General features: G+C 37.3%; 1 protein-coding gene across 6 annotated transcripts in view; it reads right to left on the minus strand.

Annotated features, from left to right (window-relative positions):
• LOC145940300 (putative receptor-type tyrosine-protein phosphatase mosPTP-1) overlaps positions 1-13,322 on the minus strand; it is a 294,710-nt gene that overhangs the window by 24,488 nt on the left and 256,900 nt on the right. For all 6 annotated transcript variants that reach the window (XR_014425988.1, XM_083045236.1, XM_083045234.1 and 3 more), the window contains one exon: positions 6,669-6,850. Coding sequence is in view for 5 of the 6 variants with exons in the window: in XM_083045236.1 (XP_082901362.1) it covers positions 6,669-6,850 (182 nt within the window). In the remaining variant the exon portion in view is untranslated. The remainder of the gene's footprint in view (positions 1-6,668; positions 6,851-13,322) is intronic.

Here is a 13,322-nt window from a genome sequence, read left to right on the forward strand (position 1 = left end):
CAGAGGGAGCACGTTCGAAATAATTAGCATCCCCGCGTCACTTCTGAAACGCTTGCTCGCGCTGTCGCGGCCGCGATATCGCGTCGGCACGTCAGCTGACTCGGGTCGAGGGTGAGAAATTGTCGCAGAAATAATACCGGGACATTTAATGCGCGTTGTGTGTCAGTTAGCCCGACCGTTCCCATCCATCCGTCGTGTTATAATGCCGGCGGAAGCGTTAATTGTACGATCGCGAGGCGTTAATTGCGCGCGAGGTCGCGAAAAAGTAAGGAGCTTCGCCCCGTCTCGTCAATTAATTCTTCATCGTTTAATTTATTAATGTTTCATTCCTACGTTGTTGAAACGATCGACATTAATGTTCGGAATTGAAGGAAGAAGGCGACCGATGATTTATGATTCAAAGGAAAAATGCGCGCGTCTTTTAATATATTACATTTTTATAATTTTATTTCTCTATAAAATTCTGTGTTAAAAAAATAGAGGAAAGGAGTAATAATTGATACTCTGCAGAAATACCAAAGATAAAGTTGTGTCACGTAGTTATGTGCATAATGCATAATAATTATCAGAAAAGATTTATAATTTATCACATAGTGATAAGTCGGATCGAGTATATATACATATATTAATAAGTGATATATATATATATAAGTCTCTTAATTCGGTCCTTACTTTCATCGGGCAATTTAGCGCCGCGCGATAAATGCGGGCTGCACTTTTTTACTGGCGCTAAATCTGCGTTAACTTATTATTACCTCGTCGGCGCGTTTATGACGATAACGCCGGTTTTATACCACCGTGATATATTATCGAAGTACCAATTTCGCCGTAAACGCTGAAACGCTTAATCGTGACAAACCGTTCTCGTAAACATATTGCTAATATTGTTCTTGAAACCAATGTATCGTATACATATATAACAGGGGGAGTCGTAAGTACATAAACATATTATACATAGTTTAGCATGCAAAATTACGTCATCCCGATCGAAATTGATGCTTTGCGTAAAGCGTAGCTCTAATCAACTTTACACGGCTTTTTCTTTCCTCAAATCTCGATATACAAGACACAATCGTTCGATTGAAAAATGTACAAGTATAAAAATTGGACAACACAGACAGCATTTTGTCGAGTGTAATCAAGATTCGCGACTGAATCGAGGCCCTCTCGAGGCCCTCTCGAGGCCCTCGAATGATTCATCATTTAACCGTGGCGGGACAAAGTATCGTCGTTATGTAATATCAAGGCGGAAAATAAATTACTTGGGTCACTGTACTGTACTATAGAGATTCCACGGCTTCCAACGCTACGTCGAAACGTGACTCGCGGAAAGGCGCTTTTATTGCATCCGCCGAGTCTCTCCACTACTTTATCAACCCCGTCGGAATCGAAAATAGTTCACACAGCAGGCAGAAGCTACCGCTCCTTCTCGATTCTCGAGACGACTCTCGCGAATGAACTTACCCAGGAACTCTGGACCCATCGCTGAATGTTGCGGTGGCAACAATGCGAAATCACCTCTTTTTCTATCTCTCTTTCTCTTTCTTTCTTTTATACCCTCTTTTTCTCACTCTCATTCATTCATTCGAATTTTCGTACCGAAGAGAGAGAGGGAGGGAGGAAGGGATTTCGCTCTCAATTTATCCTAGAAATTAATTATACCGAGTGCACGGGACGCATATCTAATCGTCGAGCAAATTCCTCGGCTGAACCAATCGACGATTAAACCTTGAGTTCCTCATTTATCGTTGTTATTACAAGCGGTTGTTAATCTGCTCAACTTGCCCGATATACCGAATTAACAGCGTGGTCACTGAGTAATCTTCTCAAGCGAACGCAATCGATATCAGCTGGGATGTAACATTGTATGATATCGAATTCTTATGCAAAATTAGAATTTCAGAAGTTTAATTAACGCTTATTCATAGTCGCGCGAAAGAAGAATTGAATTGAATTATTTTTCATATAGGATCATCAAGCTGAGTGTGAGATCAAATTTAGTTTTAGGAATTCTATAAAAATTTTTAATATATATTAAAAATAAAAGAGAAGAAACCGGAGAGAGCAGATGTAGAAAAACTTTTATGTTATTAGAGACGAGAGAAAAAGTAAAATATATTTTTAAAATACTTTCTAAAAGTAACTTTTTCGTACAGTTTATATAAGTTTCAGTAAGTCAATTGTAAAATTTTGAAACAAACATCAAGTTCGGGAATATCATGCTTGACCGCGATTGCAAACCACCCCCTCGTCGCGAATTCTTAAGGCCATTGCACGTAAAAAATTTTTAGTCGTAATCGTAAGGCCGTAAGCAAATCGTCCAATCATAGAGAGAAATTATCACAACGTAGTAAGAATGTTTGACTGTGATTGGACGATTTGCTTATATGGCCTTACGATTACGACTAAAACTTTTTTATACGTGCAATGGCCTTTACAGAGAGAGACACGGTTCTTTTTCATCGACACTGAGGATGTCACGGGAAAAATGCGCGGTCTCCCGGTTGAGTTGCCGCAATTTTCGGTTCGACTTGGTGCGAATGAACTTAACCGAGACGACGCAGTGCCGACGGGTGTCCCGATGGCTAATTGGTAGCTCGGTTGCGCTGTATATTTATGGCGAAAGCGGGGGCGAACGAGGTCCGGAAATGGGCACGAGGATCGTACATGTATGTACACATGTGTACGTGTACGTGTGTATATAAATGTATATAATATAATATATAATATGTTTGTGTGTGTATACGTATGTATTGTGGAGACCCGGTCGTGGGAGTAAAGTGGTAGTGGAGAAGTTTCGTCGGTCCGTGCCCTATTGATCCACGAGGGGGAGAGAGAGAGAGAGAGAGGAAGAGAGCGCGAGGGAGCTTTCATTTGAGCCATCGTGAATTCCCGTGCCATTGCCACACTACCGGAGCACTACTACCACCGACCTACCTACACTGGCCGGCCTACCGCACCGATACCCACGAATTAGAATCACGAATTAGAATCCGGTGGCATAAACCAATGCGCGACGGGTTCCCCGGTCCATCCGTCCATTCGTCCCGTCGAACGAGAGAAACCCGCCGACCGTGCGACCTGCGAAACGCGCGCAACGTTACCTGTCTGCGCGCCCTGTCAATATTGACGCATTACTCGCCACTCGTACGATCGTTGATGTCGATGCGGGCATATATCGCCTGCCGCATTCCGTTCGTACGCGCGTCCCGAATCGAAACAAATCGCGCGCCGCGCCGCATTGATCGACCCAGAAAAGATATCAATATTTTTGTTCCCCCTCCCCCGAAGAACGCTTCGACGAGTGTTTTTCCCGGCGTTGGAATCGATAATGCGTCAGTCGCGTAATTAAAAATGGATGTAAGCGCGAAAGAGGTAAAAAATGCAGCATCTGTCCTCCCTATTCTAAAAAGAAAGATTACAAAGACGAAAGCAATTCACCCCCTATAGACATATTCTTTCTTCCCGTTTCTTCCTCTCTTTCTTACGAGAAATCGTAAGTGACATAAAGAATAGTAGTCTGCAGAGCGTTCGAATGTTGCGCGCATCTCCACTCTTTTCTTTTTCTTCGTGAATACGCCGCACCGCTGCGTCGAGTTCGAGTACATACGATATTTCGGCTGCATCGGCTGCAATGCGAATGCATTCGCGACTGCATTTCATCCACGCGCACTCTGAACCAGCAGCGTCGCACGACGAATATATCGTTTTTCGATCGCGCTCTATATCCCGCGGAAAAAATGTACCTCTTTTTCTTTTTTTAATACGAAAAATTTCGATACCGCGTGTATCGCGTTACTTAACAACCGCGCAAAAAACTTTACGCGAAGGGAAAGTTCGGCAATATTATATTTCCGATACGTATATTCATAAAAAAAATGGTGAAGAACCGTTGTGAAGCTCTCTAAACTACCGTGAGAAAACATCCGTATGGGTCGGAGAATCGTGTAAAAAAAAACTTCGTTACATCGATTTTATCGCGAAACTATGAAGTCGCTAATTCGGGACGTACAGCTGATCGGATCAACCCCCTTCCCTTCCCACTGGTGCGATATTGCGATGGGAAATTACAAAAGCGCCGAACGTAATCGTGCCAGGATTGCCGGCGACCGGCATTGCTGCCGAATTTTTCTCCCGATCGATGACACATCGGCCGCGGTGACATCGCGTTCGGTGGTATTTAAATTAATTATTTAAACATGCGCGTATATATATACGCGCTCGTATTTCCGCATGACGCAAAATCCGGTTCGATAATGCGGGTGCGTCTCGAATAATTAGTTCTACCTCACGCGATACATAAAATCGAATCTGTAGCTATCGCGCCTACATTTAATCGCGTTGGTTCCACACACGCTCTACTAGTTTTTGAAATAATGTAACATCGGTATTGTACTCCAGTTTTTAATCCAAAGCATCTCGAAGGTGGCAAAGCGAGTATACGAAATAAATTTCATTGATCTATTACGAAAAATGGTGATTTTTATGGACAAGGTGGATTCTCGTCAATGTATTTGGATAATATTAATTAAGGTAATTGCAACGTGAAATATAGGTACATGTATGATAGAATGTTTTGTAAATTATAAATTCAGAGAGATAAATCCGAAATATCCCGACAATCGATTATTTAATTTAAAACTTAATTAGCAAAATATTAATAATATATTACGTGTTTAATAATGTAATTATCTCATCTCTAATAAAACATCTTGATAATTCACTGGATATTAATCTTGGATATATATATATATATATATATATATATATAACAATAAATTATATAATCTCATTGATAACGGAGAGGGTTTAATTTCTTACATCTAATTATTAAAATCATCGAATATTGAATATCAATTACATCTAATATTAAATCATCGAATATTGAATATTAATATCAAGTGTCATAATTAATCTAACACAACAGGTATTTGACAGAACAATCAGCGCAAGGAACTGAAAATGTGAAAGCCACGTAAGTGTCAAAGCGAGAGAAAAAAAAAAAAAAGAAAAAATAAACAGAGAGCTGTAAGAGACTCGAATTTAATCTCCACGCACGCATTTATGCATCTCCGTTAAAAAGAAAAGAACGAATCCGAATTCCATTTACGATGGTTACATTCCACGAGCTATCTAATTCCGCTTGGACCGCGGAGTCTCGGTCCTTCGCGCGCGCGAGTAACGTGGTAATTGGGCTTGCGATCAGGACGCACGGGAATCCAGGTCGAAAAGGGTAGAGAACCATGGAGAGGAGATGGTTCCGCGCGCAAACTTTGTCGTCCGTAGCACGTATATATGGCTATACGTTATACAGTGTCGCACGGGCGAGAGCTCGACGGAATTTACAGGGCTGCTCGCCTTGCGCTCACAAGGCGCTCAACCTATTTTATAACGGAGGAAGCGTGGTCGTCTGACGAAAGAAGGAACGCGGAATGTAAAAAGAGAGAAAGGAGGGGAAAAAAGACAGAAAGAAAGAGAGACAGAGCGAGTGGAGTAGGAGGAAAGCAAATTAGGAGACAAAAGAGAAAGAATAGGCTGGACTCGAGCCTGCTTGCGCGCACTCCCGGCTGTCGACTGCAATTAGCACCTCTTTAGTTAGCCGCTCTGGACGGTTCTTCACGTCTCCCCGGATGCCAAGAACTGGCCGCGCCGCGCTCTTAACGTCACCCCCTTCATCCCTTGCTCCCGTCCCCCATTTTTCCTGTACTCGCGGACTTTCCTCCTCTTCTTCCATTCCGGAGATTCTCGTCGCCGTCAAATGCTTTGTGCCTTCCCAAGCGCGCTAACGACCGGAGGGTGTCAACCATTTAATTTAGCATGACGCCTCTCGGGCGCGTCGTCGTGGTCGACAAACTTCGTTTTGATAGCCCGCGGGAGATGTAATTTGGACGATTGAATCGGCTTGAAGCGCGCAGATGTACGCGACGAGAGGATATCCCAAAGCCGATATTGATCCCCAACAGAGAACTTTGCTACGACGCGGTAGAAGAGGAAAGCGTTTCGCATAGACGATGATTTACTTGGAAGCAGGCTCTAGATATAGTATTCTTTTGTATAAAGGTTCCTGACAAATTGGCAATATTGAAATGGAGAAGATCCGCGCGAATTTCTTCAAGTTTCATTATAATTTTCACAAGCGTGTTATTATTTATGGCACATACTAATGTATTGTAATACATATATGTGTGTGCTTATCATTTATATATTATTATATGTTAAATATTTTTATAATATACGTAATAATTTATATAAATATTTAGATATAATTAAATTTTATTTAAACGCGCAATTATTTATACTGTTTATCGAAACCGCACAACATCAAATATACTTTGCATCTCGTTTTAATAAAGATGCTCTGGGGTATAATTAATTATATATTGAATGTATATTATGTGATGATATAAAATATGCATTCTTTATGTAATATAAACATAATTCTTTTAAAAACTGTGACTGTTATATATTTGTCACTTTTTTATTTCTTATTTCTCTCCGAGAGAAAAGATATTGTAACAATTCATCGAGATATGTACATTCGGAATAACGACCGGAAAAAGTGCTCGGTATCGATCGAAATTCAATAAAGGTGAAAGCACCAGAAAGTCAGAGCGAAAGAAAAAGAAAAAGAGAAAGAGAAAAAGAAAATTAAAATCGCAGGAACTTACTTTCACGAAGAGTCACCATATAGTAGGACGCTTGACTGGGCTTGCTGCGTCCTAGAGCATTTATCGCCGCCACTCGGAAGCTGTACACCGTGAATGGCCTCAAGTTCTCGACGGTGTAGAACGTGTCGTTGTGCGACGTTAGGATCTCCTTCGTCGCGTTCCACGGACCGTTTTCGTCGATCCTGAAAGTAACAAATGCGACGGTGGCGTTGTAATATTTGCAATTCAAATATTTGTCGTCGTGACCTTCAGTCACGCGTGACACCGTCTGCACGAAACGTTAATAACACGGATAATTTTGCAAAAATTTTTACACGAAAACATTTTTATCTCGCATGCAAAATAATCCTCATATAATGTTATTATTTAGAAAATATGCTCCATTTTCTTCTTTCCCTTTTTAGGCATCTTAGGTGAAGTGTGTATAATTTCGAGAAGTTAAATATGATAATATATATTTATAGCTATGTAAACCTAGCACCCGACTTTTTAAAAATTAATTTTTTAAAAATGATAGCATTTCGTTTGTAGTTGTTTGTAGTAACAATAATTTTGTTTGTAGTTTTATCAATTAATAAATAAAAAAAATTTTTTTATGACTCGCACCCGACATTGTAATATCGCAAATCCGCTTGCGCAGTCTTTTTTAGAATCGTTTGTAATGATTTTCCTTTCGTTTGTAGTTGAGCGGTTCAAAAGTTATAAACAATTGTTTATTCGTCCAAGAGCTAACTTTGTCAATTTTTAAGATTTTTCAAATCCGCTTGCGCAGTCTTATTTAGAATCGTTTGTAGTTGTTTGTAGTGATTTTCCTTTCGTTTGTAGTTGAGCGGTTCAATAGTTATAAACAATTGTTTATAACTATTGAACCGTTCAACTACAAACGATTCTAAAGAAGACTGCGCAAGCGGATTTGCGATATCTTTAAAATTAACAAATTTACCTCTTGGACGAATAAATAATTGTTTATAACTTTTGAACCGCTCAACTACAAACAAAAGGAAAATCACTACAAACAACTACAAACGATTCTAAAGAAGACTGCGCAAGCGGATTTGCGATATTTCAATGTCGGGTGCGAGTCATTATAAAAATTTTTATTTATTAATTGATAAAACTACAAACGAAATTATTGTTACTACAAACAACTACAAACAAAATGCTATCACATTTTCCGTTTTAAAAAATTAATTTTTAAAAAGTCGGATGCTAGGTTCACATAGCTCGTCGTGTGCGAATAATATTTTATTACTTTATCAATAGAATTTATTATTTAAATATTTGTAAATAAAATTTAAAAAAAATTGTAAGAAATGATAACATTATTAATGCTATTATCGCGATATTTGTCGAAATTATTCGAACGAGGAATGAAAGCGTGCAGGGATGAAAAGAGTTCGGACGCGTTACTATTGTCGCTTATATCGGACAGATAATCACTGAAATCGGCTGACCAATGCTACTTTCTATCCCTGATTAATCGCCAGACACGGAAAAAATCACTTTCTCATTATTATTGCATATGTACATTATATTGCATATTATATGCTAGTATATAATATAACTCATTCGAGCGAGATTTGTTAAATAATTTTGTCGAAACGCTCATATATACATGATGTTATATGGTATAAAACTTTCTGGTTTTTTTTCCCCGATTTCAAACATCAAACGGTAAGAGTTTTTACGTCGTGTGAGCTATGTAAACCTAGCACCCGACTTTTTAAAAATTAATTTTTTAAAACGGAAAATGATAGCATTTTGTTTGTAGTTGTTTGTAGTAACAATAATTTCGTTTGTAGTTTTATCAATAAATAAAAAGAATTTTTTAAATGACTCGCACCCGACATTGTGATATCGCAAATCCGCTTGCGCAGTCTTCTTTAGAATCGTTTGTAGTTGTTTGTAGTGATATAAACAATTGTTCATAACTATTGAACCGCTCAACTACAAACGAAAGGAAAATCACTACAAACAACTACAAACGATTCTAAAGAAGACTGCGCAAGCGGATTTGAAAAATCTTAAAAATTGACAAAGTTAGCTCTTGGACGAATAAACATTGTTTATAACTTTTGAACCGCTTAACTATAAACGAAAGGAAAATCATTACAAACAATTCTAAATAAGACTGCGCAAGCGGATTTGCGATATCACAATGTCGGGTGCGAATCATTATAAAAATTTTTATTTATTAATTGATAAAACTACAAACGAAATTATTGTTACTACAAACAACTACAAACAAAATGCTATCACATTTTCCGTTTTAAAAAATTAATTTTTAAAAAGTCGGATGCTAGGTTCACATAGCTCGTCGTGTGCGAATAATATTTTATTACTTTATCAATAGAATTTATTATTTAAATATTTGTAAATGAAATTTAAAAAAAATTGTTGTAAGAAATGATAACATTATTAATGCTATTATCGCGATATTTGTCGAAATTATTCGAACGAGGAATGAAAGCGTGCAGGAATGAAAAGAGTTCGGACGCGTTACTATTGTCGCTTATATCAGACGGATAATCACTGAAATCGGCTGACCAATGCTACTTTCTATCCCTGATTAATCGCCAGACACGGAAAAAATTACTTTCTCATTATTATTGCATATGTACATTATATTGCATATTATATGCTAGTATATAATATGACTCATTCGAGCGAGATTTGTTAAATAATTTTGTCGAAACGCTCATATATACATGATGTTATATGGTATAAAACTTTCTGGTTTTTTTTCCCCGATTTCAAACATCAAACGGTAAGAGTTTTATACGTCGTGTGAGCTATGTAAACCTAGCACCCGACTTTTTAAAAATTAATTTTTTAAAACGGAAAATGTGATAGCATTTCGTTTGTAGTTGTTTGTAGTAACAATAATTTCGTTTGTAGTTTTATCAATAAATAAAAAAAAATTTTTAAATGACTCGCACCCGACATTGTGATATCGCAAATCCGCTTGCGCAGTCTTCTTTAGAATCGTTTGTAGTTGTTTGTAGTGATATAAACAATTGTTCATAACTATTGAACCGCTCAACTACAAACGAAAGGAAAATCACTACAAACAACTACAAACGATTCTAAAGAAGACTGCGCAAGCGGATTTGAAAAATCTTAAAAATTGACAAAGTTAGCTCTTGGACGAATAAACTATTGTTTATAACTTTTGAACCGCTTAACTACAAACGAAAGGAAAATCACTACAAACAACTACAAACGATTCTAAAGACTGCGCAAGCGGATTTGCGATATCTTTACAATTAACAAATTTACCTCTTGGACGAATAAACAATTGTTTATAACTTTTGAACCGCTCAACTACAAACGAAAGGAAAATCACTACAAACAACTACAAACGATTCTAAAGAAGACTGTGCAAGCGGATTTGCGATATCTCAATGTCGGGTGCGAGTCATTAAAAAAAATTTTTTTATTTATTAATTGATAAAACTACAAACGAAATTATTGTTACTACAAACAACTACAAACAAAATGCTATTTTCCGTTTTAAAAAATTAATTTTTAAAAAGTCGGGTGCTAGGTTCACATAACTTATATTTATAGTTATCTGTATCTTCCTTCTTTCGTCGAATTGAAGGAAATTCTAAAATTAGATTAAGAAAATATTTCGGAGGATAATACTGGTTATAAGGTATTCTATATGTGACGCGGTGAAGAACTTCTCTATAGAAGATATTCAAATTGCAAATGCGTAATTCTGGCACTAACGCAGTATGCTCTGAATATGCAATTCTGTATTGTGATAAATCGTAAAGCATGAAAAGTAGTATGAAAACATACTATGGCATGTTAAAAAAAATATATATTTTTACAAACTGTTTTATAGCTGTTTTATGTAAGAGTTAGTAATTTGATAAATATATGTAATAAACATTAGACATAAAATAAAAAAGATGTATTTTCCGGAATTTTTATTCCACGGATCGAATATATTGTGTGAATATAAAATATGAAAATATATTTATAATATATAAATATTATAAAATTTCTTTTTAAATTTTCTGAAATTGATCAAACAAAGACGAATTAAAAATTTAAACATGATAAACAATTTTCGGGATCACTTTCCCGAATCTCCATATGAAAGAGAAGATCGCTCGGGGAATTTGCGTCATGTCGCAGCACGAGAAGTTGAGCAATCACATGATCGAATTTCGCCATTTCTACATTTTCTCGTCGTGTTTCACTTGAGACGAAACAGAATAATTCCCAAATTCAAATGAGGTGTACAACCTTTTAATTATAATTTAATTACCTCAACGATATTCATTTCATAATATTTCAATAAAATATCATTTCCCCAGAAAATCTTCGTACAATTAAGCGATCGAGAATTTCACATCGTTATTTCGACATTTTCCATTATAATTCATACGGAAATATCGAATGTCTCGAAATTCGTATGTTATTTAATTTTTTTCCTACAATTTATACATTTCGACGATATTACTAATGTCAATAATATTTTAATAAAAACATCTCTTATTCTAAGAAACTTTCATTGCAAGGTGATAAAAAATTTTGTATCGCTATATTTCGACTATATTTATTGCGTCGTGATTTTTCATACGAAAAGTCGAGTAACTAGAAACTCGAATGTGTTCCAACTTTCTCTCGCAACTCAATTATTTCAACGACATTGCTAATGTCAATATACATATATAATGTTTTAAGAAAATATTGCTTCTCCAAGAAATATTCTTTGCGACATTAACGATGGAATTAGAGAATGTTCCTCGTGATTGGAACTCGTCGTAGGAAGTCGTCTACACACAATTACTCCGACCGAATCCGGCAACAGGCGATCGTCCCGATGCCATTAATCGACTCGTACGATTATCGCGTGTATCTCGATATTTGTAATCGACGTACGTCGCCCGGCGTATTCCGTTGGTCCGTCGATAGTTATCTAATATGTGCGTCTCGCGGCACTCGCTCGAGCGTCTCGAGTGGCCATTCAGCGTCCGGAGTATCGATGAACATCGAGGAACACTCGCGATGGATTAATTGAGACGGGTTATCCCGCTTGTCTACGAGATTCGATCGTTGTTCGCCGTGATTGCTCGACGGCGCGGAAACTCTCAAAATTTTCATATCAATCGACAATATATATGCCACATTGTAAAAGTCTCCCCAATGTACAGGAGATACTATATTCTCTTCAATCTCGAAATCTCTTCGCATAACTATTAAAAAAAATAATTATACTTTACCGAAAATTATATCTGAAATTGTCACACAAAGCTCGAAAATCTAGATGTACGATGGGTGATTTTCAAAGTCGCTTTCGGAATCTATACACGAAATAATTACAATCTCTCTGTACGGAATATACATATGTCGAGTTTAGTAATTCTCGGAGACTAATTAGCGGTCGAAGACCAGAGGGTGGCACGATGGGAGGCAAGGATGAATTTTATCGTCTTCGAATTGCATATCTGCATTTTGCAGTAATTAATACAGATTATTAATTGTTGCGCGATCTGTTACGGGAAAGTTTCCGCGCAGCTGCGGTTCGAATAATTGCCACAGTTTGCATTCGCGCGGATCGATTCGTTCCACCGTTATTATGCGTACACTCGCGTATATACGCATATACATACACCGAGCATAATGTATTTGTCACGTACAGCGAATTGCGGTTATCTCTCGGTACACTATGACGTTAATTTTCGAAGTACTTTGCCGGGTCCCCTCTTATTTTTCATCAGTATATAATCTTCCAACGGAGCGATAAAATGTCATTTTTATTCGTACGGTTTATATCCGGCAAATATATCTTACGTATAAAAATAAAACGCTGCTCTCAATTTCCCTCAACAGATAGATGATCTCCTTTAGTTTTCTTTAGCCGCAGGAGAGATGTAGAGTGTTATATTTCCAATGCGCGCACTTTAGCGCTAAATATGCACTTTAACGTTCCGATTCCCCCCAAGTTATATTTGCCTAGATCGCGTAGATCAATATCAATATAATGATGGCAGTTCCACATTTAACATTAAATATACAGCAAGGGAACGCGTCTATAAACGCGAGCCAACGCCAATGCGAATTACAATGGAGAAATGAAAAATGAAGAATAACGTTATATACACACACGCGCGTGTTCTCTCGTTATTTTCGTATCGATAAATATATATACACTCGCGTGTACCCCCTGCCGGTGCTATCACCGAAAAAATCGTATTTTTCATTTTAGAAGAATTCCGTGTAATGCTTTCCTCTAATCGAATAATCTAAAAAAAGTATATTTCTTTCAGAATATTTCCCTCTAAAGGTCTTTTGTTAAGAATAGTGTATGGAATAAAGAAAATATTCTTACAAAATTTAATATGTTTCCTATATTGCTAAATGCCAGATTAGAGAAGCAACACTCAAGTCGTATATAGAGGAGATGACGCACACAAGTGAGCATCGTGTTATATGTGCGCACATCATAGTTCTCGCTTGTGTGCGTTATCTCCTCTACTATGATTTGTGTGTTGCATCTCAAATCTGGCATCTCAAATCCTGTTGTTAACAACAAAAAATAACGAGTGAAATAAATAACGTGTTCTGCAACATAATAACCTTTAGTGCACGTGTGATTTTTTGTCTCATGTATTTTATCTGTTTCTGTGAGGAAAT

This window comes from Prenolepis imparis, unplaced genomic scaffold, assembly GCF_030444845.1.
Source record: "Prenolepis imparis isolate NDT839.2.m4 unplaced genomic scaffold, iyPreImpa1.0 SCAF_9, whole genome shotgun sequence".
Taxonomy (NCBI): Eukaryota; Metazoa; Arthropoda; class Insecta; order Hymenoptera; family Formicidae; genus Prenolepis; species Prenolepis imparis.